The sequence below is a fragment of the Perognathus longimembris genome, chromosome 3 (genome assembly GCF_023159225.1).
Source record: "Perognathus longimembris pacificus isolate PPM17 chromosome 3, ASM2315922v1, whole genome shotgun sequence".
NCBI classification, from domain to species: Eukaryota; Metazoa; Chordata; class Mammalia; order Rodentia; family Heteromyidae; genus Perognathus; species Perognathus longimembris.
Window position 1 is genome coordinate 73,595,385 of NC_063163.1, and position 26,322 is coordinate 73,621,706.

Consider the following 26,322-nt stretch of genomic DNA (forward strand, 5'->3'; position numbering starts at 1 on the left):
AACCCTCACATTCCAATATCCTTTATCTTGACGATGAAGTTGCTTTCTGCCCCCGCCCCGCGGCCCCCGGGCCCCATGGAGGCTGTGTGCACCGCCCCGAGGAACAGGAGTCGTGCAGAAGCGGGTACCGAGTCACGCCGGGCGACGCCGGGCGCTGACCTTTTCTTATCGCCCGCCGCGCCAACGCTGATGAAGTCGCCGCCTCCGGCAGACCTTTCCCGGCGGCCGCGTGGCCGAGACGTCCGAGCCACCGCGGGGCCGCCGGCCTGACCTTTCGGGGCCGATCTGCGCGGGCGGAGTGAGGGCCGCTGGGTGGCGGGGAGGCGGGACCCGACCCCCCGGCGTGGACGCCTCCGGCCCAAACTCCGCCTGGGACAGCGGAGGGATGGGTCTCGAGGCGTGGTCGTGACGTCACAGCGCCCCGACCGCCCGCTGACGTCACAGAGGGCCGTGCTGGCGTCGCCGCATTCCGCCCGTGACGTCAGCGCGAGAGGGCAGAAACCGGCCCACGCCGAGGGAGGGACAACTTTAAAGGAAGAGATCGTTCCTCTGGTGAGTTATTTTAAGTACGTAGGGCCGGACTCTAACCTCGTAGGCGGGTCTGTGTGATACGCATGCGTACTGCCACCACCGCCATCCCGCCGGAGAGCGCGGCAAACCTATGAGTGGATTGACATCCTGGTAATCGAACCAGAAGGCAGATTTGACAACCTCAATCCAATCGCAGGCTCACAGATCCCGCCCCTTTCTTCGTAGCCGGCTGCTTCCTGAGGGGAGTGACGGGCTCCGCAGCCTTTAAGGGTTCAGTTTCCTTTGATGGACCTTCGTCCCGAGGAATCCAAGTGCCAGGAAGTCGAGAGGGTGTTGAAGGGCGTGGCTCTCAGCCAATCGTCTGCGAGCCAGACCAAGCGCCGTCCTATCACTCCTCCAGGCACCGCCAATCAGTCAGTGCCCCACCCCAGGCGCGTGACGTAGGTAGGGTGGGTAGCAACAGTTGCCCCGGTGAGGGAAACGGAGGCGCCATAGCCACGGTAGTCGTGGCGACCAAGCAACCCGGCAACGCGAGTCAACAACAACAACCGCCCGGCCGACCCCCACCCCCACCCCCACGGCCCGGCCTGGGGACCCTGGCACGTCCCGTCCCCTTCCTAACATCGCCTCTGAGACCTTGGAAAAGCCCTTCCGCCGACACGAGTGGGGAGAAGCCGAGGTAACCAGGACGGCCCGAGGGCGTTAGGCAGGGCCGGGGCAGGCGGCCGGGGCCCGGGCGGCGGGTGTCGCTGTAATCACTGTGCATGGGGAAGGGGCGGACGATCAAAATGGCGGCGGCGACAGTCGGGACCATGGGGGAGGGGGCCGAGGCCCTGCTGGGGCGACACCACCCGCCCCCCGGTCTCGCGGCCCGTCCCCCGCGAGGGGCGGGCGCTCGCAGGCCGCCGGCGAGTGGAGGTCGGCCGGCTGGGGTGGGGGGCTTTTATATGTCGGGAGGTGCGAAGGGGCGGGTCTGGGAAGGCTGGGCCAATGGGAGCGAGAGGAGTACGGGGCGGGACCGAGGCAGATGGGCGTGGCCAGCCCTCCCGCCCCGGGGACTCGGGTGGAGCCGTGGCCACCACCCCGGGGCTGTTTGGATCCCTGATGCGGGGTCAGGCGGTCGCGGGTGCTGGCTCCCCATCAGGATCCCCCCCATAGTTGTCCCCGAGATTTAGCGCTGGAACAAGTGCCGGCTGTTATTTAAGGCCTCAGTATTCCATCCTTTAAAATGGGGAGGATGGTTTGCTATCTGGTCTTTTAATTTTTTTTCCTGCCTCGCCCAGGACTCCCCATGTTGCTTCCAGTTGTTTCTCTGGGGGCTGATCCTCGAGGTCTGAGTGTTGCTGGGGTAGGTGAACTGTGAAAGAGTCTGGATTAAAATACTCTCTCGGCCCTTGTAACTGGGACAACAAAGTATCCTGGGGGTGCCGAGGGCTAGAAGTTGACCTATTCGGGCCTTGCCCTGGAAGGCTTCATTTACAGAAACTGAAGCCCAGGACTAGAGGAACTGAAACTGGCTTGTTGCTGTCTCGCCTGCGCTTTTAGTCCTGGTGTCCTTTTTTTTCTCCTAGCTGTTCTACTCAATGAAAGTCTGGCTTTGTGAGCAGACTGTGGCACCCCAGGAAGTTTCTTAGATTCCTTAAGCCACATCCCTTGGGCAGACACATGTTTTTGAGTTTAGTATCAGCCGGGGTCACATGTCATCTACAGGTACTGGCCTCCAGCACCACGTGTGTGTATGTGGGGGGAGTATGAAGTTTATGAAAAGGAGACATGTCCCCCCCCCCCATTTGTCAGCAGAGAATCTTTGCAACTGTTTCTTAGGGTGACAAGATTGTCAGATTGAGGAAGTGGGTTTTTTGTATTTTTTTGGTTTTTTTTTGTCTTTTTGTCTTCATTGTTGTTTTGAGTAGGCAGGCCAAGTCTGCTTTGCTTTTTCTCTGTGTGTTACATTTAAACTTGGCGTTGGTATGTGAACTCTAGTCTTATTTATCTAAACCACCCAGTAAACTTCAAGGAAAAGGATAGGTCAGGATAGCCCATGCCTGTGACTCATGCCTGTAATCCCAGTTACTTAGGAGGCAGAGATCTGAGCACCGAAGTTCAAAGCCAGCAAGAGCAGAAAAATATGATGATATGAGTCTGTGGAGACTCATATCTGCCAATAAACTATCAAAAAGCCAAAAGTGGAGATATAGTTCAAGTGGTAGAGCACCAGCCTTGAGTGAAAGAACTAAGGGACAGCCCCTAGGCCCTAAGGCAAACAAAGAAAAAAGAAAAAGAAAAGCAAGTTGCTGAGAATGATCAACATATCCTAAGCTTGGAAGAGAGTGCCATGGTACAGTGTATGTGTTTTCTGTTTTGGGTTTTTGACAGTAGTAGAATTTTATTTGAACTCAGAGCTTGCTAGGCAAGTGTACCACTGGAGCCTTCTTCCTCCCACCACTGGTCCACTTGCCTAGGGAATGGAGCAGTAGCTGTTTATCCATCCTTTTCCTAGTGCTTTCTGACTGTGTGTGCTCGTGGGTGAGTTGCTTGGCTTTTCTGGGGTTTAGTGACTCTTATCAAATCTAGGGCATAATCTCCTCTTGCTGTGTTGTGGGTCTCACGGAATAACACGGATCTTGAGGATTGACTACATAGTAATTGCCTAGGTCCTGGCAGCTGCCCCGCCATCATTATGCTGATTGACACTTCCTGTCTGGCCCTGGTGAATTAACGGTCCACATTTATTTTTGTCCTTTGGAGTTGAGGGAGGGCAGGGTGTGGCCAGGCACACTCTCTCAAGGCCAAAGTTGTCCTAGTTGCTTGCTTTTTTTTTTTTTTTTTGCCTGTCCTGGGGCTTGAACTCAGGGCTTGGGCACTGTCTCTAAGCTTCTTTTGCTCAAGGCTAGCACTCTACCACTTGAGCCACAGCATCACTTCCGGCTTTTTCTGTTTATGTGGCGCTGAGGAATGGGACCCAGAGCTTCATGCACGCTAGGCAAGCACTGTACCACCAAGCCACATTCCCAGCGCCAGCTGCTTGCCTGACACATCATTCCTCCTGAATTAGGGAGATGTGCTTCCCACTGTCCTGGGCCCACAGCATGAGGAGGCATCAAAGCTGCACTCAGGAGCACAGGCTTGCTGCCGGCCAGAAGCAGTAACTTGCTCTCCAGCTCTTCCCTAGTCTGTAGATTTCAACCAGCCAGTACCACACTTCACACTTCACACTTGCCTAGCATGTGCAAAGGCCCTGGGTTCCAGCCCCAGCACTGCAAGGAAAACAGTAAAGAATTAAAAAAAATAGTTGAACCCAGTGTGGCCCTGGGGATTCAGGAGTTTTGGGCAGAGGATGGGTGAGACCTTCCAGTCTCCAACTCTGGACTTGTAGAATTTACCTTTCCACTCCAGAAGGAAGAGACAATATGAGTAAGAAAGTCAATAAACAGAAGGAAGATAAAATGGCACCAAGGGAAGTGACACACAAGCTGAGTGATAAGAAGGAGGCAGTGGGGGAGGGGGTTCAGGAGTGTATGCTCTGGAAGAAGAAGTGGTGCAAAGGCCCTGAGGCCAGCAGTAGTCTGGGAGCATTCTCTGTGCCAAGACACAAAGCATCAAGACATGTGCATCTTTACAACTAACTGAGAGTTCCTGACTGACAGGTATGGAGCGGTACAGGAGAGCTCCATTTAGCTGGTGGATCTGGCACACACACACCCTTTCTGTTTGGCAGGTGACTTGAACTCACCTGGGCTCTATTGCTTAGCTTTTTCTCTCAAGGCTGGTACCCCACCACTTGAGCCACAGCTTCATTTTGGCTTTTCTGCTGCTTAATTGGAGATAAAAGTCTCAGGGACTTTCTTGTCTGGGTTGTCTTTGAACCTTGATCTTTAGGTGTCAGCCTCCTGAGTAGCCAGGATTACAAGTGTGAGCCACTGTGCCCAGCTACCAGTGAGTTGTTGTTCTTCTTTCCTTTGTCTCCTCCTTCTTCTCTTTCTTCTTCTTTCTTCCTCCTCCTCCTCCTCCTCCTCCTCCTCCTCCTCCTCCTCCTCCTCCTCCTCCTCCTCCTCCTCCTCCTCCTCCTCCTCCTCCTCCTCCTCCTCTTCCTCCTCCTCCTCCTCTTCCTCTTCCTTTTTTCTTTTTTTTTTTTTTGCCAGTCCTGTGGCTTGAACTCAGGGCCTGAGCACTGTCCCTGGCTGCTTTTTGCTCAAGGCTAGCACCTTGCCGCTTGAGCCATAGCGCCACTTCTGGCTGTTTTCTATACATGTGGTGCTGAGGAATCAAACCCAGGGCTTCATGTACACAAGGCAAGCACTCTTGCCACTAGGCCATATTCCCAGTCCCTCTTCCTTCTTTCTTTTATGTGGTACTGGAGTCTGAACTCAGAGTCTTGAACATTCAAGCCAGGTGCTTGTCATTTGGCCCATTCACCCAACTGATTTTTTAATTTTTAAATGACTAGGAAAAAATCAAAGGACAAGTAGAATTATACAAAATTCAAATGTCAGTATCAAGAAAGCAAAGGTTTTGTTGTCATCCAACCTGTAGCCCCAGATGCTGTTTGTCCCTAAAACCAAAAATATTTACTTTCTGGTCACTGGTCTAAAGTAATGAGTTCACACATTCTCCAGAAAAGAAAAGTAGCTGTTGGCTTTGAAACCAGGTGCAGGTACTAATGCTTCTTTTGGCAAATTCATTGCAAAAGGACTGGGAATGTGGCTTAGTGGTAGAGTGCTTGCTTAGCATGCATGATGCCCTGGGTTCAGTTCCTCAGTACCACAGAAAAAGCCAGAAGTGGTGCTGTGACTCAAGTGGTAGAGTGCTAGCCTTGAGCAAAAGAAGCTCAAGGACAGTGCCCAGACCCTGATTTAAAGCCCCAGGACTGGCAAAAAAAAAATGAAAAAAAAATTAATTGCTAAAGAGTAGGCTTGATAGTCTGGCTGAGAACTGAGAACCAAGGTTCAAAGCCAGGCTGGGCAGGAAAGTCCATTAAACTCCTGCCTCCAATAAACCACTCAAAAGCTGGTAGTGGAGATGTGGCTAAAGTGTTGGAACATTAGTCTTGAGTGAAGAAGTTCAGGGATAGTGTCTAGACCTTGAGTTCAAGCCCCAAGACCAACACAAACAAAAAGATCTATTTGTCTTGTTTTACATAAGGCCCATAAAGGGGGGTTAAGCTACCATATGGGGGAGTACTATGCTCTAGGTGTGTTCTGGATGAGGACCCTCACCACCTCCTCCTCCCCCTAGGCAAAGCAGAGGTGCGGAAGGATTTGTGTCTGGAGGACTTGGGCGGTCAGTGTGGAGCTTTTAAAGCCCCTCCTTGTGGGGCTGAGGCTGGCAAAGGCTGAGGATGCCCACGCCTGGCTTTTCCTTTCTTGCTTTTTTCGCCAGCCCCTGGTGCTTGACCTCAGTGACCTGAGCGCTGTCCTGAGCCTCTCTGTGCTCAAGCCACAGTGCCCCCTCTGACTTTTGCTGAGTGGTTCACTGGAGATCAGAGTCTCATGGACTTTCCAGGCTTGCTTTGAACCATGATCCTCAGATCTCAGCCTCCTGAGTAGCTGGGATTACAGGGGTGAGCCGCTCACTGGTGCCTGGCTGCCTTGCTCGTGTGTGTGCACACATGTGTGTGCACGGGCTCTACCATTTGAGCCAGGGCTCCACCTCCTGCTCTCTGGCTGGTATGTTGGACGGCACCACTTTGTTGCCCGTCTTTTTCCCTTGGAGCTCAGCCAGTACCCCATTCTGCTGCCCTAACTGGACCATCTCCCCAAAGAAGATCGGGGAAGATGCTGTCCACCCATGGCCAGAAGTGGGGACCCTGTGCCCCATGTCCACAGTATGGAGGAGAAGCCCTAGCCAGGCCTGCCCCCCACCCCCCAAAGCAGGAGCTGGAGTGGGCGTGGGAGACAACCCACCCGTGAATCCCAGCCTGCCGTGCATGGGCGGGCGCAGGGTGGGGACCAGGCCCTCTGGGGGACGTGGTGGCCCCCAGTGGGGTTTCATTAAGTTGGCGAGGACCCCTAACCCATCTCCAGGCTGCTGGGACTCTGCTCCGTTAATTCTTGTTTCCCTTTCTTCTGTTTCTCGTTGTTGTTTGTTTTCTCTCCCCCTCCCTTCTTCCCAAGGAAGAGAAGAAGAAAACACGCCTTATTTATTCGCATTTCCCCACCGTTGGCATGGCGACACAAGCATACGTTCCCGAGCTACCAGCAGCCCCGCAGCCCCCCCAGGCCCCGCCCCAGCCACCACCGCCCCCCGCGGCCGCCCCGCCGCCCCCCGCGGCCGCTGCCCCCCAGCCCTCGTATGTCACGGAGCTTCACAGCCCCCAGCCCCAGGCGCAGCCCCCGGGAGCCCCAAAGCAGTATGTGACGGAGCTGCCCGCCACACCCGCGCCCCCGCCACCCGCTGGCGCACCCGCCCCGTCCCCTGTGCCCCCGCAGTACATCGTGGTCACCGTCTCCGGTAAGTTTGCCCTGAGCCCAGGGCGGGGGCTCGGGACTCCAAGCAGCTCTGAGGATCCTAGGGGTGGGGGAAATGGGGAAGGCCATCAACAAGTCCTCTGTGGCCCCCAAAACTCCTGTCTCACTAGCGGGGGTGCTCTTCCATCTGCTTTTGGGTCTGTACATGAGGAAGGTGTCTGCCAAAGCACAGCTGGGAGGGGAGAATTCAGTTTACAGACACCCCAACCTCTTGGCCTCAGTTTGCCCATCTGTAAAGGGACCAAGTTGGGGTCTCCCTCTTGGGGACCTTGAGGGGACCTGGGCTGGGAGGCCTGGATGGTCACCACTCCTCCTTCTTTTCCTCCCTGGCAGATCCAGGGTACAGCAGGCGTCCCAGGGCCCGGGCCCTGGCTGTGCCTCCACATTGGAGAGACCACCAGGACCCCAGTGCTGGGGTGCAGACAGCAGTGGTCCTCAGAGGCACACAGAGAGTGGGGTGGGGCTCCAAGCCAGGACCTGGTACCTGAAGATGCCCTGCTGGTTTGTTTCTTGGCGTTGGCTTTTCCTCCTGTGGCTGGACCTAGCTCCAGAGTCGGTTATTCCCATCAACCTGTGGCCCCCAGACTGAACGTGGCAGCCCCTCAGAACCCTAGCAGTATTCTGGCTTGTTTGTGGGGGCTGCCTGGGGGAATTGGTATCTATCATCTGCTTTGGGGCACCCATGGCAACTTGGCACAGCCATGTGAAACTCGAGTATGGAAACACCTAACTTTCAGAGCATCCTCAGAGGCTGGGTGAGGCTGAGGTTGGCTTGAATAGCTAGGCTCTGTGGCTCCTTCCTGTAATCTCAGCTACTCTGGAGGCAGAGATTGAGAAGACTGCAGTTGGTGGCCAGTCTGAGGTCCAAGGTTAGCAAGACACCCCCCACACCCTCATCTCAACCAACAGGAGTCTTGGGGGCCAGGCCAGCCCCAGTGAGAAAAGCACAAGATCTTACCTAAAAAGTAACAAAAGCTGAAGTGAAGGGGGGGGCAGCCCTGCAGGGAGAGCCCATGAAAGCAGCACTGCCTGGGAAGGGCGGATCTGCAGAGCCCCAGGACAGTCCTGCCCACCTGCTGCCCCTCACTCCCTCACTCCTGCCCTGGCTACTATATCTTCCTGTTCCAGTTTTCTTCTCTTCCTTTTTTTTTTTTTTTTTTTTTTTTTGCCAGTCCTGGTGTTTGAACTCAGGGCTTGGGCACTGTCCCTGAGCTCTTTTGTGCTCAAGGGACCACATTGGGCCACAGTGCCACTTCGGCTTTTGAATGGTTCATTGGAAATAAGAGTTTCATGAGGACTTTTCTGCCCCGGCTGGCTTCAAACTGCAATCCTCAGATGTCAGCCTTCTGAGTAGCAGGATTATGGGCGTGAGCCACCAGTGTCCTGCTGTCCCTGAGCTTTTTCATTCAGGCACTCTACCACTTGAGCCTCACAGCTCCACTTCTAGCTTTTTGGTGCATTATTGGAGACCAGAGACTCACCAACTTCCCTTCCCTGGATCACCTGTGCCTGGCCCCCATCGGCTCCCATCAGGGTCCCCACCATCTCTGTCTCGGAGTCCCCTCTGTCCCCCTTGGCCTTCTGCAGCTCCCGCTCCCCCATCCCTCTGTGGGCACTGTCCTTTCATGGCAGGTGCTGTTTCTGCTGGCTCTTAGGTGGGTCCTCACCTTCCTCTCTGCCGCCTGCCTCGGCCCCCTCCACCCCTGCTTCCTCTTCCTGTTCTACCTCAGGAGCAGGGGAGAGCTCAGGTCCCACCCCAGAACATTCCCTTTTCATGCTGGTCTTAGCACCCCAGTTCTCTGTCCACACTGAGGTCTGCCCAGAGCCAGTCCTGGGGCTTGAACTCACAGCCTGGGCATTACCAATTATCTCTGTCATCCAATGCGGATGCTGTACCATTTGAGCCACTGCTTCCCTACTGGCTTTTTGCTGCTTCATTGGAAGTAAGAATCCCATGACTTCCATCAGTGGGCTTTGAACCACAATCCTCAGATCTCAGCCTCCCCAGTCGCTTGGATTACACGCGTGAGCCACAGTTCCTGGCTATGTGGATCTTGTAGGACTCGATCTAGGGTCCCCAGATGGAGGGTAGGCACACATCTCTAGGCCTCAGATTACCCCAAGTTTTCTTCTGTACTCTCCAGCTCCATAGCTGTGGGTGGGGGAGGTGGGCTGGGTCCATGCCCTTACCCAGCCCGCTATGGAGGACTTGGCACCACACAGGACAGGCTGCAGCCTGCTGTCTGTGAGATTGTCAGGGCAGAGGCTCTGCCTTTCTCAGAGGCCAAATACTGCCTCAGGCCCGCCTGTAGTCGCCTCCCCTCTCCCAGGCCAGAGTCCCCGCTGACATGATGGGTCAAGCCACTGAGCCGTCCTGGGACTGGCACAGAGCAGGTGTCAGAGCTGGGTGCAACCCAGGCTCTCTTGGTGTCCACCGCGGGAGTGGACGGGGTGGCCTGGTCCCAGGCCGGAGCAGCACATGCCCAGCCTAAGCCCAGTGCTCCCTGCCTTAAGGTGACCTTGGCCATGGCAGGAGGTGGGAGCTTGCCTTCTCCTGGTTAGGACAGTATTAATCCCCTGAATTCATTCATTCTTGCCCTGTACCTGAGGTAGAAGGAGGGGACAGCTGTTTGGAGGGAGGGGGAACAAACTCCAGCCTGGCTGGAGGAGGGACATGGCCAGCTGGGCTTCCTGCTCTCTCCTACTTGTATTTCCTTTTTTATGTGTGTGCTAGATCGAGCTTGAACCCAGAGTTGTTGTCGTTGTTGTTGTTTTTTGCTAGTCCTAGGGCTTGAACTCAGGGCCTGAGCACTGTCCCTGAGCTCCTTTTGCTCAAGGCTAGCACTCTGCCACTTGAGCCACAGTGCCACTTCTGGCTTTTTCTACACATGTGGTGCTAAGGAATCAAACCCAGGGCTTCATGTATATGAGGCGAGCACTCTACCACTAGGCCATATTCCCAGTCCCCACTTCCGGCTTTTTCTGTGTATGTGGTACTGAGGAATCAAACCCAGGGATTAATGCATTCTAGGCAAGCACTCTACCACTAAGCCATATTCCCAGCCCTCAAAACTTTTTTTTTTCTCAAGGCTAACACTCTACTTGAACCATGCGCTACCCATTTCTGTATGACAGGTGACTTGAACTTGATAGCCTTAGGTGCTGTTGCTTAGCTTATTTTTTCGTTTTCTTTTTGGGGGTTGTGGTGGTGGTGGTTTTGGGTACTGTCTCTGAACTCTTTTTGTTCAAGGCTAGCACTCTACCACTTTGAGTGACCGTGCCACTTCTGGTTTTCTGGTGGTTCATTGGAGAGAAGAGTCTCCTGGACTTTCCTGCCCAGGTTGGCTTCAAACCATGATTGTCAAATCTCAGCTTCCTGAACAGCTAGGATGACAGGCATGAGCCACCCGTGCCCGGCTCCTTAGCTTTTTCTCTCTATGCTGGTACTCTACCAGCTGAGCCATAACTCCACTTCCAGCTTTTCGGTGACTAATCAGAGATAAGAGTCTCATAGACTTCCTGCCTAGGTTGGCTTTGAACTGTGATCCTCAGATCTCAGCTTCCCTGAGTGTCAGGGATTAAGGTGTGAGCACTGGTGCCGGGCCACTCGCACTTCTTAGAAACCTCAGAAGTCTCTTATCCAGAAGAGGGAAATGGAGGGTGCGCTCATCACTCCCAAGGGCAGACGGGGAAGCTGAGGTGGGAGCAGACGAGGGGGCAGCGGGAGCCCAGAGCTGCATCTTTTCTACTCAAACCCGTTGGGGGCAGAGGGTCAGATGGTTCCCTCTGTCCATCGGACATATCTCTGCTGCTACACCGCTGGCCTGCCCAGGCCCGTGAGGGCCACCCAAGGTGGGCTGTGGCGAGGAGGGACTGCTTCCTGCCTCCGGCAAAGCCTTCCTGATCAGCAGGCATCTCTGCAGCTGAGCCTGGCACCCCACTACAACCAGGTGTGCAGCACTGGTCACGCAACCCAGAGCCAGCTCAGATTTCTCCCCAGGGGCCCAGCCAGTGGGAGCCTCTGCCCTCCCCAAGCCGGGGAAGATTCCAGCAACACCTGGAATTGGCTACAGAGTCAGCTGGCAGAGCAGGCCTGGGGCTGGCCACATGCTGGGGAAGAGGGAGGAGGTGGCCCCCCCTTCCTCCCCTCTGTGGCAGTCCCCACCCCCAGGGGTCACGTGCCCAGCTGAGACTTGGCCTTGAGGTTTCCTCCTACCTGGCCTCTCTCTCCTGTGCCCACCCCCACTGAGGCCCAAACCCCCTTTTGCAAGCTGAACCCCCTCCATGGAATCTTCTAGACCTGGAGGGGTTCCTAGCTCCCTGTACCACGGGGTACACACAGCAGGAGCAGAGGCTGGGTGGCCCTGGGGGTGGGTGTCACACAGGGTGTGAGGGAGGCCTGTGGTGGGGCAGCCAGATCCTGGCTGGGCGAGCCCCACTGCGCACTTGCTGAATCCTTTCTCAGTGCCTGGCGAGAGCCTGTACAGGGCCCAGGGCTCCAGAGCTAGTGTCTCCTTCCCTTTGTCATCAGTCCTGTTCACACAGGACCGCTGGGGACCCCCAGGCCCTCCCCAGGAAGGTGGGGTGGGGCCTTGGCACATTCCCCCCAGGTAAGCCAAGCCAGGGACCCCAGTGCTGGGGAACTAGCCAGGCCCCATGGGGATAGATGGCATACCAGCTTGGTGGGGTCTCCTTAGCAGTGTCAGGGCTGCAGTCCTCCCTCCCTGCCCCCTCCCACGGCTGCATTAATCATGAGATGTGCATGAAATCTGAACTGCCTGTGCTGGATAGCATCTCTGGGTACTGGCCTCCCTCTTCCCCGCCCCCCAGCCTCCAGCCACCCAGCTGCCCTTGGGAGCCCCGTGTTTTTCCAGGAGAGCACGTGGGAGCTCTAGCATCCACTCAGGTGGGATTAGCCTTGTGGGTATAAATACACCACCTGTGCCCCCTGCTCTTCCTGCAGAGGTGGGCCCTGGGGACAGCTGGGCAGCGCCGGGGTGGGCGAGGTGGGCGCACCCATGCTGTACGATTGTCTCTTCCTGGCCACCTGCCAGCGTGAGTGCCCCCCACCCCTGCCCCACTTGGACAGGGCAGGTGTCTCAGACTTTTGGGGTCCACTCTCTTCCCAGCAGTCATGCAGGGAAGGCGCCCAGCCCCTTGGTCCTGAATTGCCAGGCAGGTGCTACTCCATCACTGCTCCTCAGCCCTGGCCGATGGGAAAAGCCACCCAGCCCTCGGGTGTGCTTGGCAGGGCAGACGGGACGACTGGAGAGGCCAGGCATGGTCCAGTGCTGTCCTGTCCCCTCCACTTGGCTAGGGGTTGGGTTTGGGGCAGAAGCAGAGGACACGGCTGTGACCCAGTCACCTGTCCCCACAGAAGGTGCCATGCGGGCCAGCGAGACTGTGTCGGAGGCCAGCCCAGGCTCCACGGCCAGCCAGACCGGCGTCCCCACCCAAGTGGTTCAGCAGGTGCAGGGCACCCAGCAGGTATGATATGGCCTTGGGGGTGGGTATGAAGTGGTCAGTGCCAGCTGGGGCCGAGGGCATAGCTTCCTCTAAGAACTATCTGCTGTGACCAAGACCTCTCCACATGCCCGGGGCCAGCCTCCTGACTCGGGTCCTCACACCTGTCCCCATAGCGGCTGCTGGTCCAGGCGAGCGTGCAGGCCAAGCCGGGACATGCATCACCCCTCCAGCTCACCAACATCCAGGTGCCCCAGCAGGTGAGGCTTCCGGCCCAGCCTCGCCCAGGGGGGACAAGCAACCCCCCTGCCCTTGTTTGGGTCTGTCTCTGCCAGGGTTGGGGTACCAGGCTCCACCCAGGGCTCTGGACACGTGGCCCCCACAGGACAGGAACGAATCCACCTGGGACCAGGGTGCAGGGGCCAACAGGCAGCCCCTGGGGCCTTCCTGAGAAAACAGAGCTGCAGGAGCCCAAGGGGCTCTCAGCAAGAGCCTGCAGCCAGTGCTGACTCTGTGGTCAGGGGATCACTAGTGGGGTGGCAGGGCCCACGCCCATATCCAGTGGATACAAGCAGAGCTAAGCACCGTCTTGTAAGAGTTTTTGCCTGCTAAGTGCATGCTCTCTCACTAAGCCGCCACCATATCAGATTGAGAGCATCGCTACGTGGCTTGTGGAGCCCCAAACTCTGGTCCTGCTGCTTCCGGGCCCCAGGACCTGGGACAAGCCTTCTCCCGGGCCTGAGCCCCTGTGTCCTGCGTGCAGGCTGTCTGTATTGCCAGGGCTGGGGGTATCCAGTGAGCTACAGGCAAGAGGCGCTGCTGGGCAGAACCTCAATCAGGACAGAGGTGTGGCTCTGCTAGGGGCGTGGTTGCCAGTGGGGGCGTGGCATGCATGCGTGGGTCCTGCCTCAGGTTCCAGCCCTAACACCACAAAAAAAAAGAAAAAAAAAATTAGCAAAGCCCTCTCGTGTCCTTGGCTGTCACGGTGATTGGCACCCTTTTCCTTCCTGCACTCCAGACTCTCCCCACGCAGCGTCTGGTGGTGCAAAGCACGGCGCCTGGCAGCAAGGGCAGCCAGGTTGCGCTGACTGTGCACAGTACCCAGCAGGTGCACTCGCCCCCTGAGGTAGGTGGCCTAATTGGATACCCCTCCCGTCCTCTCTCCCTGGGTCAGCCATATACCTCCAAAGCACATCTGGGGCTCTGCAGCCTCAGTGCATGGGCTCCTGACCAGGCCTGTCCTCCCAGAGGTACCATGTTACTCATGGTCTTACTGCTTGGAGCCAGGCAGGCCTGGCCAGTGGCCTCCTCTGCCAGCTACGTGGTGGCTAGAGTCTCTGCCTATGTGGCCTTGGAGGCAGGCAGGTTAGCAGTGGTCTAGAGCACAAGGATGGGTGTCAGAAATTTGAGTCAGACTCCAGGCGCAGCTCTCCACTCCTCTGCACTTCTAGGCCAGACTTCAGTCTTTAAGCCTGAAGTTTAAAGAGGAAAAGAGCGAATGGGGCTGAGTCTGGCAGGGGATGCCTGTAGTCCCAGCTATTCTGTAGGTTAAAGAAGGAGAGTCGTGGTTTGAGGCCTTCTCAGGACAAAAACTCAGGATCTTACCTGAAAAATAACTAAAGCAAAAGGGCTGGGGGTGATACTCAGGTGATAAGAGGGACTGCCTAGCAAGCACATACACCTCACGTTCAATCCTTAGGATTGAAATGATAAGAGAACTCAGAATGCCCACTATCCATCCACTAGCTGTCAAACTGTAGCACAGGCTCGGTGGACAGGGCCTGGCCCACAGCCAGCAGGAGGCTCTGTGCCCAGGACACCTATGTGCCCCTCTGCATGGTGCACCCAGTAGTGTCATGCTGTACCATGTCAGTGTTGTCCTTGACAGGACCTTTGAGATGCGGCCTCCACGTGCCACCTGGGGCTACCCAGGAGTCCCCAGCTTGCCTCGGTCATCTCAGTGTCTGGGAGGATGGGCGCCCACCCGTTCTCCAGCACCTCTGCACCCCACCCCCAAGCTGGGCCTGGGCTAAGTACAGGAAGGAGACATTGGGCCTTCGTGGCTGGGACATGCCCACTCCAATGGCTGCCTTCTCCACAGAGTGTCAGTTAGGGCCCAGGTACCCCAAACCAGCTGAGCCAGCCCTCACACCGCACCCTGTCTCCCTCTGCAGAGGTCACCAGTGCAGGCCAACAGCTCCACCAGCAAGACAGCCGGGGCCCCCGCAGGCACTGTGCCACAGCAGCTACAGGTCCACAGCGTCCAGCAGACCGTCCCCATCACCCAGGAGGTGACTGGCATGATGGGGAGGAGGAGGGGTCCTGGCCAGGGGGCCACTTGTGGCTGTGCCCTTGTTCAACCACCTATGTGAGTCATGTTCGGGTGCCCTGGGGCGGAGGCTGCTGGGGGTCAGAATGCCTGTGTGAGGTGCCCTGCAGCTGCTGGCAGAGCAGGCCCTGGGAACCCCTTTGAGAATCTACCATGGCTTCTCAGGCCCACCACCTGGGAGAAACCCTGCAGCCAGGTCCCTGCTCATCTCTCCAGTGTTTGGGAGGCTTCAGCCTCCAAGCCCACCGCAGCTAGCTTCTGGGAGAGCTGAGTTCTGAGCGGCAGCCACCCAAGCCAGAGGCACCACTCTTCTGCCACTGGCTTCTTACTGCTCAAGTTGCAGGGCAGGGGCTCCAGGCCTCTTGAAAGACCTGATGAAGCCAAGCACGGCAGTGCATGCCTGTAGTCCCAGCTGCTGAGGACACTGAGGAAGGAGGATCGCTTGAAGCTCAGGACTTCAAGAGAAGCCTGGGCAGGACTCCATCTCAAAAAATAAATAAATAAATAAATAATGAAAGCTCAGAGGAAAGCAAAGCTCATCCCAAAGGATTCTCAGATAGTGCCTTGCTTGGCCCAGTGTCACAGCCCCTCAGAACCTTGAGACAAGGGTTCACTCAGCCTGGGCCTTTTCCTCCAGTTGCTGAGCCAGAGGATACCAGCATCTCCTCCCTAAGGTCAAGGGGCAAGGGCTTAGAAGCAGGGGGTGGGGGGACTTAGAAGGGGCGGAGTCTAGATGAAAGGGTGGGGCCTTATGAGGTGGGTGGGGCTTCATGAATTAGCTGCGTCTCTGTAGGCTAAGCCAGTCCCTGAGTCCTTATGCCCATCACTCCCCATCCCGGAACCTCACCTCTCCAGGCCTTTCTCTCTGAGCCTCCCCGCCGTCGTTGTCTGGACCCGAAGCACAGAGCTGCCGCCTCCGGCCAGGGATCATGAGGGCTTTTTTTTGCTGGGTCCTGTGTGGGTTTTTTTTGTTTTTTGTTTTTTGTTTTTTTTTTGCCAGTCCTGGGCCTTGGACTCAGAGCCTGAGCACTGTCCCTGGCTTCTTTTTGCTCAAGGCTAGCACTCTGCCACTTGAGTCACAGCGCCACTTCTGGCCATTTTCTGTATATGTGGTGCTGGCGAATCAAACCCAGGGCTTCAAGTATACGAGGCAAGTGCTCTTGCCACTAGGCCATATCCCCAGCCCTCATGGGGGCTTTTTTTTCTTGGAGGGCTGGGCGCCATCGTTGCCTTGGTTACCACAGGCTGACTGTCTCTCCTTCCCCAGAGGTCCGTGGTGCAGGCCACCCCGCAGGCGCCCAAAGCCGGCCCCGTGCAGCAGCTGACCGTGCAGAGCCTCCAGCCCGTCCACGTGGCTCAAGAGGTGGGTGCCCTGTGCGCCCCCGGGGTGTACCCTGGAGATGGGCGGGTGCAGGCCCCTGGGAGGAAGTGGAGCCACTCACGGGCGCCCCCAGGGCCGGGGCACAGAAACCCCCCAGCAGCCAGGGCCCAGGTGGGTTGTTTGTTTTGCTAAGAGACCTCTGGATTCGAATCCGGTTTTTTGGCGCAGACTTTGAGACCCCGTGGGTGAGCTCCTGCCCTCTGTCCCCGAGACCCCGGGCAGGGTCTCCGTCCGGGCTGTCCGCAGCCTCCCGGTGACCCTGGAGTGTCTCTGTTTGTCCTCCAGAGCTCAGACAGTCAGTTTCTCGCTAGGAAGGCAGAGCAGCGCGAGCCGCGGCCCCCGCCGCCGCTGCCTCCGGAGCCACCGCCCTCCCTGGGGCCCGGCGCTCGGCGCCCCCGGGACCCCGAGGCCTCGCAGCCCGGCAGCCCCGGGCCTCCGGGCGCCGAGCAGTGGGTGGAGCTGGTGGGCGTGCTGCCCCCGCAACTGCTCCTGCCGCCGACGAAGGTAGTGCTGGAGCCCCTGCCCGGGCTGGCGGCCCGCACCAGCCCCGACCCGAGGGTCAGGATCCAGAGAGTTCCCCAGGTGCTGGTGTTCGGCACGGCCGCCACCGCCCTCAAAGTAGGTGGCAGGGCGGGGCAAAAGGGGGCGGGAGCCCGCAGTCCCCTTGCCCCGCCCAGGCCCAGGCAGGACCCGGCCCCGCCCCCTCCTCCCCCCAGCCCAGGCAGGACCCGGACTCTCCCCTGCAGACCCCTGCCCGCCCTGCCCTGTGAGAGGGTGGGTCAGCCCCCAGGCGCTGTCAGTCCGCATTTTTTTCACCGTAACATCCTGTCCTGGAGATGCAGGCCCCGCCCTTGAGGCCCTGTCTGTGGTGCCAAGCTCTGGTGCTAATGACACTTTGTCCCTATGGTTGGTCAGTCCTGAAGCTCTACCACCAGGCCCATTGTAGGCCCTGTTTGGGGTCCCCTCAGCTGACCATCAGGTTCCCCTCTTTCTGCCCCCAGCTGAGGCAGAGACTGTCTCCGGAAACAGTTCTTTCTGATTCCCAGCCCCCTGATGACCCTTGGCCCAGACCAGGATGTGTTGTTCACAGAACTCAAATGTGGCTGCCTAGCCAGGGTCTTGGGTGACAGGGGCAGCTGGGGCAGCCACCAGCTCTATAATACGAAGCAAGGTGCTGGCCCACCCCTGAGCTCCCTTCCTTTGGCCCTAGGTCCAGCAGCTCCAGCAGGTGCCTGTCTCCCACGTCTACTCCAGCCAGGTGCAGTACGTGGAAGGTGGCGACGCCAGCTACACAGCCAGTGCCATGTAAGTGGGCAGAGCTGGGGACAGGGCAAGGCTGTACAGGACCCCAGACCACAATTCTGGCCCCTAGTAGGCTGGACTGTCAGGGCTCAGGTGACAGCTGGGTGGGAAAGGCATGCCAGCTTAGTTTAGGGTGTGGAGTTAGATGGGCTTGGTTTGAGAGGTGACAAAAACACTATAACATATATGCAGACCTACACATACTACACAAACATACATGCACACTCTTTTGGGGGGGCACTCCTAGGGGTTGAACTCAGGCTCTCACATTTACCACCAGTGGAGCTCGGCCCCTCCCCAACCTTTGTTGCTTTAGATCTTCTTCATATAGGACTTTAACTTTTTCCCTGGTAAACCTGGACCATCCTCCTCCTGTCTTTGCCTACTAAGTAGCTAGGATTAGATGCATGCCCTATCACATCTCCTTTTATGTGTACTGGTCCTGAGTCTTGAACTCAGCACCTGAGCGCTGTTCCTGAACTTCTTTGCTCAAGGCTAGTGTTCTCCACTTAAGTCACAACCACTTCTGGGTTTTTTTTTGTTTTTTTTTGGCCAGTCCTGGGGCCTTGGACTCAGGGCCTGAGCACTGTCCCTGGCTTCCTTTTGCTTAAGGCTAGCACTCTGCCACTTGAGCCACAGCGCCACTTCTGGCCACTTTCTGTATATGTGGTGCTGGGGAATCGAACCCAGGGCCTCATGTATACGAGGCAAGCTCTCTTGACACTAGGCCATATCCCCAGCCCCACTTCTGGGTTTTTTGATAGGTTGGAGATGAGTCTTAGACTTCCTGCCCAGGCTGCCTTAGAACTGCAATTCTCAGATCTCAGCCTCCTGGGTAGATAGCATTTTAGGAGTGAGCCACGGGGGCCCAGCTCACATCTCACTTTTTGTTGTTGTTGAGATAGTCTTGGTAACTTTTTGCCCAGTCTGACCTCAGCTTCTACATCCTCTTGTCCCCACCTCTGGAGAGCTTGGAATTGCACATCTGGCTTACACAGTAAGAAATGCTAAACAGTGAAATACTATTATTTCACTTCTGAATCCCAACTTTGCCCCTTGTGACCTGCTTGTATGTTCCCAGAGGTACACTACTCTGAGAAAGCAAGTATTTCCCGTGTATTCAGAAATGGCGGCTCACACCTGTAATCCTAGATGCTGGAGAAAGCTTACAGCCACTAAGAGGGTACAACCTCTGTGGGCCCGCAATCATCTCCACTCAGAACCTGCCCTTCTCCCAGCCCCTCCCTCTTTCCAGGCCCCACCCCTTTCCACCTCCTTCCCTGAGTGTGTATATCTGCTCTGTCCTCCATTCACCTTTGCTTTCTCCTAGGGTTCCTTTCATAGGTGGGCTAGGAGGCTTTTGCCCACTGATGTTGAGAGTCCCTCTGCCACTGAGCCATGCCCCTGCCAAGTTTTCTTTTTTAACTTTTTCTTTTTATCTTATTCCCCAGCCCCATACTTAGTGATTAAACTGTGGGCCAGAGCTTTCTGTAAGAGGTGCTCTACTGCCAAGCCATACCTTCGGCCACTTTTTGCACTGGTTGTTTTTGAGACAGGGGCTCCCCAACTGGGATCTGCCTATTTTATGCCGTCAGTTGGGATGACAGGCCCATGCCACCAAGTCCAACTTCTTCTGTTCAGGTGGAGTCTTACTGACTTTTCTATCCAGGGCTGGCCTGGAACCTTGATCCTCCAGCTCTCAGCCTCTCAAGTCGCTAGGAAGACAGGAGTAAGCTATTACCATCTAGCTTATTTTTATTTTCGCTTAAAAGTTTGTTTTGTGCGGTACTACGGTTTGAACACATGGCCTTGAGATTGCTAGGCAGGCCTTCTACCATTCCTTTGTGCCCCAGCTGTCTGCCTCCTACATAGCTGGTGTTACATGTGTGCAACACCATGCTCAGCCCTTGTTGCTTTGTTGCTTTAGATGTGGCACCGGGTGTGCCACAGCATCTCACACATGCTAGTCACCTGCTGTACTATTTTGGCCACACTGCTGGCTGTAGAGTTTCCTTTTTTTAGACTGAGGTCAGTATGTGGCCTGTGGCGAGGCGCTTATTAGCCCTCCTGCCTCAGTTTCCCCTCCCGGGGTGAAGAACTTGGCTCACATGGCAGCGCTGACAGGTCAGCGGACATGAAGCTGGGCCCCAACTCTCCTTGGTGGACGCATGTTGTACTGAGGGCTGCAGCTGCTGCCAGCCCCAGCCCCCCACGCCCGTGGACCCTCATCCCGCCCCTCTGCTTCCCCGCAGACGCTCCAGTACATACCCCTACCCCGAGACGACGCCCCTGTACACGCAGACGGCGGGCACCGGCTACTACGAGGCCGCGGGCACGGCGGCCCAGGTCAGCACGCCCGCCACCTCGCAGGCGGTGGCTAGCAGCGGCTCGGTGCCCATGTACGTGCCGGGCAGCCCGGCGGTGGCCAGCTCCACCAGCAGCGGGGGCGCGGCCAGCAGCAACGGCGGCGGCGGCAGCGGCAGCTCGGGCGGCGGGGGCGGCGGGGGCGGTGGCGGCGGCGGCGGGGCCGGCACCTACGTGATCCAGGGCGGCTTCATGCTGGGCAGTGCCAGCCAGTCCTACTCCCACACCACCCGTGCCTCGCCAGCCACGGTAAGCGCCCGCCTGGCACGCGCCTCCCCATTTGCCGCCGACCTCGTGTCCACTCCGGCATGTTCGGCCACTCTGGACAAATTGGCATTTACATAGCTGTACTAGGCTAGTGGCGGTTGGTTTGGCAAGGGCTGCTGTTCTAGAAAGTTCCATGGGATGCAGCTCCCACGAGGTGGCGCGGCTGGGGGTCCCATGCACATCCCCAGGGGTCGGGGTGGTTCTTGGGGTGCCCTGCATCCTCCCTCCGCCCCAGGTACAGTGGCTGCTGGACAACTACGAAACGGCCGAGGGCGTGAGCCTGCCGCGGAGCACCCTCTACTGCCATTACCTGCTGCACTGCCAGGAGCAGAAGCTGGAGCCGGTCAACGCAGCCTCCTTCGGCAAGCTCATCCGCTCCGTCTTCATGGGCCTGCGCACGCGCCGCCTGGGCACCAGGTGGGTCCTTTGGCACCAGAGGCCACGCCCGTCAGAGGTCTCGCCCACCAGGGCCCACCTATGTGCGGGAGGCTCTGCTCAGTCACAGGCCACACCCCCACGCCAGAGGGCCCTCCCCTTCCCCACCCTCCCCCACCCTCCCACCCCAAACACAGTGCATGTTTAATCAGCCTGCCGGTCTGGGCCTTCACGCAGGGGTTGGGGCCTGTCATCCCATGAAACCATCCCTCATACGACCCTCATGAACTGCTACCCTCAGGGCTGTCCCAGCTCAGCCCAGTTCACCGTGGTTGTGTTCCCAAGCCTAAATGTCCCCGTGTGCCTGCCTCCATGCACTCCATCCTGTACTAGCCCGTTACCCACTCATTCTCCACTTATCCACACATGCACTCACCACCCCTCCTCCATCACCCACTTCTCTATCCACCCCTCTCCCCCCCTCCCCATCATCCAGCCAGCCGTGTGTTTATGCCTTCCTTCGCTTGTGGCTTTGGTCCACATTCTGGATCCCCCTGGCCTCAGTTTGTTCATCCATCCCTCCAGGCTGGAGTAGCGCTGGGCAAGGAGGGATGGCTCTCTGATAGGGCCAGCAAGCCCAAGTTTTTGCCAGTTGCCTGGCTTAGGTCAGAACTGAGGATGCCCAGCCAAGGCCTTGGCCACACAGGGCTTGCTCAGCAGGTGGGGTCCTCTCCTGGCAGTCCTGAAGAAAGGGTGAGAGGAGAGGGTGGGGTGAGTCTGCAGTGGCCCCACCCACTTCTCACCCTCCGCCCTGCTCCCAGGGGAAACTCCAAGTACCACTACTACGGGCTGCGAATCAAGGCCAGCTCACCCCTCCTGAGGCTGATGGAGGACCAGCAGCACATGGCCATGCGAGGCCAGCCCTTCTCCCAGAAGCAGAGGTAAGGGTGCGGCCAGCCCCAGCAACCACAGGTTCTCCACTAGGTTCCTCCCTCATAGGCCTGTGTCACCCCCCCCCCCCGCTGAGCCCCCCACCAGGCACCCTCCCTCCTGCTTGCCCTGCAGGCTGAAGCCTGTGCAGAAGATGGAGGGAATGACCAACGGCGTGGCGGTGGGGCCGCAGCAGAGCGCAGGGCTGTCGGACATCAGCGCCCAGGTGCAGCAGTACCAGCAGTTCCTGGGTGAGACCTGGCTTGTGGGGGATGGTCGTGCCTTCCCCAAGCATCTCCCACTCCACTCAGGGTACCCACAGGAGGTAGGGATGGTTCTGTTTGTGAGGCCCCATCATGCCACTCGAGATCCCAGAGCCCATGAGGATTGACTGACTGGCCAGTTGCCTTAGCCGAGTGAGGGGAAGGGGGCACTGGTCATGTCTCTGTGCCGTGACTAGGAAAAAAATCACACAAGAGCAAATGAAACAGACCATGCCAGGTGCTGCTGGCACATGCTTGTAATCCTAGCGACTCACCAGGCTGAGATCTGAGGATCACAGTTTGCAGCCAGCCTAGGAATGAGACTCTGGAATCCCCAGCGAACCATTCAAAAATCAGAAGTGGAGCTGTGGCTCAAAGTGGTAGGACTAACCTCCAGCAAAAGAGTTCAGGGATAGCGCCCAGGCCCTGAGTTCAAGCCCATGACTAACAATAACAAACAAACAGACCACAATTCTAGAGTAAATGAGCAGACCCCAAGAGCACCACAATGTCCCCTCCCCAGTGCCACACGATGGCCCCTGCCCCAGTGCCTGCCAGTCTTCCCATGATACCCACACACCTGCTGCTGAGTCCTGAAGGTGTCTGGGGAGCTGGGGTGGGGGGCTGGGAAGAGGCAAGAGGGCGTCACTGGTGACTTCCCATGCAGGTGACTTCCTCTAAGCCGTGGCCCTGTGGTCCTGACCTTCAGTGTCTAGACCCACATCCATCCCTTGGCTGAGGGCCAGGCCAAGGCCACTGCCCAGCAAGCGAGCAGGCCCTTCCTGACCTGCTGGACAGATGGTGTCAGCCGGAGAAGCTGTGTCCCAGGGGAAAGGTCAAGGATCTCACAGTGCCCTGTCCCCCCAGATGCCTCCCGGAGTCTCCCAGACTTCACAGAGCTGGACCTTCAGGGCAAAGTGCTGCCCGAGGGCGTGGGGCCTGGCGACATCAAGGCCTTCCAGGTCCTGTACCGGGAGCACTGTGAGGTAAGGTGGCCAGGCGGCGGCAGGGGCTCAGCCCGGGAGGGAGGGGTGCCCTGTCCCTGCCCCCCCCTCAGGGTTGGGCATCTCACCTCTCATAGGCCATCGTGGACGTCATGGTGAACCTGCAGTTCACGCTGGTAGAGACACTATGGAAGACCTTTTGGAGGTACAACCTGAGCCAGCCCAGCGAGGCACCATCGCTGGCCGTGTGAGTTCCCTGGGGGGTGGGGGTGACCCCTGCAGTTTGTGCATGCCCTTGCCCCCCACGACAGTGTGTTGGGGTGTGAGCATGGGACCCTAGCATGCAAAGTGTAGTAGGTGGGGGACTGGTCTGGAATGGCAGTGTGTTACGGGTACAGTGCTTGTGCCCTTCCAACCCTGGCTACAGGGCCTGGGAGTGACCTTGGCTGTGGGGGTTGTCCCCAGGCAGGACGAGGCCGAGAAGCGGTTGCCCAAGGCCAGCCTGGTGCTCCTGTCCAAGTTCGAGCCTGTGCTCCACTGGACCAAGCACTGTGACCACCTGCTATACCAGGGCCTGGTGGACGTCCTCATCCCCGACGTGCTGCGCCCCATCCCCAGTGAGTACCCTGCACCACCCCTCCCCGACTCGAGCAGCCCCCTCCCCCAGGTGTCCCAGTGAGTACCTCCTGCCCCTTCCCCATGTGCGCCCCTCCCTGCACCCCCCGCTGACCCCCCTCCCCCCCCAGGTGCCTTGACCCAAGCCATCCGCAACTTTGCCAAGAGCCTGGAGAGCTGGCTCACACATGCCATGGTGAACATCCCTGAGGAGATGCTGCGGGTGAAGGTGGGCCCGAGCACACAGGGCTGCAGGTGGGGTTGGTGGCATGTACAAGTGGGGCAAGTGCTTGGAGAGGAGGGGGGCCTTTGCCCTCAGGCAAAACCCTTCCTCAAATAGCCAGCCACTTTGTGATGTTTCTGTACCCAAGACTGTGTCTTAAAAAAATAAAAACCTAGTGCACCATTGGGATTTTCTCCACACCTACATACAAAGCATTCAGAAATAGAGAAAACTTTATTTTGTCTGTTACCCGGCTTGAGCTCAGGGCCTAGATGCTGTCGCTGAACTTTTGCTCAAGGCTGGGGCTCTACCACTTGGAACCACAGCCCCAGACTCGGCATTTTGGCAGTTCAATGGAGATGAGTCTCACCACTTTCCCGCAAGGAAAGGCTGGCAGATCGTAGCCTCTGGGATTACAGGTGTAAGCCTGGCTGCATTTCCATGTTTAAAGAAAGGGCCACTGCAGTTCAGAGAGGTGGTTGCAAGGCGTGGGAGCGAGGGGGCCTGCGGACACCCCAATCGCCCCCACGCCGCCCTGCACGCAGGTGGCAGCGGCCGGCGCCTTCGCGCAGACACTGCGGCGCTACACGTCGCTCAATCACCTGGCGCAGGCGGCGCGCGCCGTGCTGCAGAACACGGCGCAGATCAACCAGATGCTGAGCGACCTCAACCGTGTGGATTTCGCCAATGTGCAGGTGGGTGGGCGGCCCAGGAGGGGTGGGCAGGCTATGCTGGAGGGTGGGGTCCTTCAGGAGGTTGTGGTCTGACATGCAGTGGGCGGGGTATTCAGAAAGGTGGGTCTCACATGCAGTGGGCAGGGCATTCAGGAAGGCAGGTCTGTGAGTGGGCGGGGCAATCAGGAGGTGTGGTCTGACATGTGGCAGGCGGGCGGGGTCATTCGGGGGCAGGTCTGGCCGTTGGTAGGCGGAGTTATCCAGGAGGGCGGGGCTCAGGGACTCTGGTTGGGCCAAACACCAGGATGGGGGGAGCCCAGCCTCAGCCCCTGTGCTACCCGCCCGCCCACCCCCCACAGGAGCAGGCCTCATGGGTGTGCCGCTGCGAGGACCGCGTGGTGCAGCGCCTGGAGCAGGACTTCAAGGTGACACTGCAGCAGCAGAACTCGCTGGAGCAGTGGGCAGCCTGGCTGGACGGCGTGGTGAGCCAGGTGCTCAAGCCCTACCAGGGCAGCTCTGGCTTCCCGAAGGCCGCCAAGCTCTTCCTCCTCAAGTGGTCCTTCTACAGGTGTGTGGTGGGGACGGGGAGGGCGGTGGCCCCGCCCCCAGCGGAGGCTCAGGGGTCCCTCAACGGATGACAGACAGCATAGTGGGCGTGGCCCTGCCCGGGAAACGGCTGAGGAATTGGAGCCTGGCCTGATGGTCGCCCCTTGGGTCCTCAGCTCCATGGTGATACGGGACCTGACCCTGCGCAGCGCCGCCAGCTTCGGCTCATTCCACCTCATCCGGCTGCTGTACGACGAGTACATGTACTACCTGATCGAGCACCGTGTGGCCCAGGCCAAGGGCGAGACCCCGATCGCGGTCATGGGCGAGGTGGGCACAGGTGCCAGGGCGCAGGGCAGGCCGGGGCCGCATGGAGGGCCCCTCACTCCTAACACTTCCCCTGTTCTTGCAGTTCGCCAACTTGGCCACGTCGCTGAACCCCCTGGACCCAGATAAAGGTAGGCAAGGCATCACCATCCCCCGGGCCTGGGGTGGGGACACCAGCAGGGAGGCCTGGGTGCTGAGCTGAGCCTGGTCCCTGTGCCCCAGACGACGAGGAGGAGGAGGAGGAGGAGAGCGAGGATGAGCTGCCCCAGGACATCTCGCTGGCAGCGGGCGGAGAGTCGCCGGCGCTGGGTCCCGAGGCGCTGGAGCCGCCGGCCAAGCTGCCGCGGACAGACGCGCGTGGCCTCTTCGTGGAGCCGCTGCCCTCCAGCTAAGGCCTTGGCCCCGCCCCTGCCCTCTGCCCGCCCCCCGCCCCCCATGCCACGGCCCCTCAGCTTCCTCCACTGCGCCGCCACCCCCCTGCCACCGCTAGGGCAGGGAGCCGGATGACAGCGAAGGCATGGCCCCACATGCGGGGTGTACACAATCACTGGCCGCAGAACCCCAACACAAAAAGATGTGCCTTAAGGCCCCCACCCCCCCCTCCCCGGGGCAGCAGGCACGCCCCCACCCCGTGGAACTGATAACTTATTCTGCTTGCTGGCTTTGCACGGCCTGCCCTGGCCCACCATGCCCCGGGCAGGCGCAGGTGGGCGGGGGGGACCGCACCGCGGGACCCCCAGTCAGCAGCACCCCCGTCGCTTCCCCCTTCCTGGTCTAAGTGCAATTAAAGCTGAGGGTGTCGCATCTTGGCCGTGGCTGGGCCCCCGCCGCTGAGGACGGGGAGGGACAGGGCCTCCAGCTTCCAAAGAAAGCAGCAGCCGGGCTGGGGGTGCAGCCGGCGCCCGCCCTTCCGTGCCATGCCGTGGACCCCTGATTTTCTTAGTGGACTCGTGCCGCCTGTAAGCGGAGTCGGTAACTTGGTTTCCCTTCCCCCCTACCATCATGGCCTTATCTGTTCTGGTTTTCTCAGTGTTTTCAACCTGTGAGATAGATGTTTATGGCAAAAGAAACAAAAAAAATCACACAAAAAAACCCTGACCTATTGTATAAAATCACTATTTTGTGTGCTGGCGTGCTGAGCTTGGCGGCCCGCGCCGCGCGTGTGCTAGTCTAGTGTGCAGGGCGGTTTTCTACCTTTTGTAGTCTTTCTTAAACAATAAACTGCGCTGTCTACGTGGTGTACACTGCCTACAGGGCCTCGGGTGGCTCGCAAATAAAGCATTTATTTCGTGAGGGGAACCGGATGAGGACGGGAGGGAAG

The 26,322-nt window shown here is 58.2% G+C and overlaps 1 protein-coding gene across 3 annotated transcripts; it reads left to right on the forward strand.

Moving 5' to 3' along the window:
* Rfx1 (regulatory factor X1) lies at window positions 1-26,234 on the forward strand. 3 transcript variants are annotated; one of them, XM_048342368.1, is made up of 21 exons: window positions 1-1,210; window positions 6,645-6,981; window positions 12,376-12,485; window positions 12,638-12,721; window positions 13,480-13,587; window positions 14,636-14,752; window positions 16,058-16,153; window positions 17,382-17,476; window positions 19,726-20,086; window positions 20,340-20,521; window positions 21,301-21,420; window positions 21,545-21,660; window positions 22,540-22,658; window positions 22,754-22,863; window positions 23,082-23,233; window positions 23,363-23,460; window positions 24,000-24,149; window positions 24,488-24,696; window positions 24,851-25,004; window positions 25,087-25,132; window positions 25,224-26,234. In XM_048342368.1, exons 2-21 carry the CDS (start codon window positions 6,696-6,698, stop codon window positions 25,391-25,393), a joined length of 2,883 nt encoding a protein of 960 aa, XP_048198325.1. In that variant the 5' UTR covers window positions 1-1,210; window positions 6,645-6,695; the 3' UTR covers window positions 25,394-26,234. The 3 variants fall into 3 exon arrangements, with proteins under 3 accessions (XP_048198325.1, XP_048198326.1, XP_048198327.1); XM_048342369.1 differs by having other exon boundaries at window positions 6,649-6,981; XM_048342370.1 differs by having other exon boundaries at window positions 2-1,210; window positions 19,726-19,819.
* Window positions 26,235-26,322: the final 88 nt, after the last annotated feature.

Coding starts and splice junctions, on each gene's coding strand:
- Rfx1 (XM_048342368.1), top strand. CDS start 6,696: ATGGCGACACAAGCATACGTTCCCGAGCTACCAGCAGCCCCGCAGCCC. Junction 17,477..19,725: donor AGCTACACAGCCAGTGCCAT/GTAAGTGGGCAG, acceptor GCTTCCCCGCAG/ACGCTCCAGTACATACCCCT. Junction 23,461..23,999: donor AGGAGATGCTGCGGGTGAAG/GTGGGCCCGAGC, acceptor CCCTGCACGCAG/GTGGCAGCGGCCGGCGCCTT.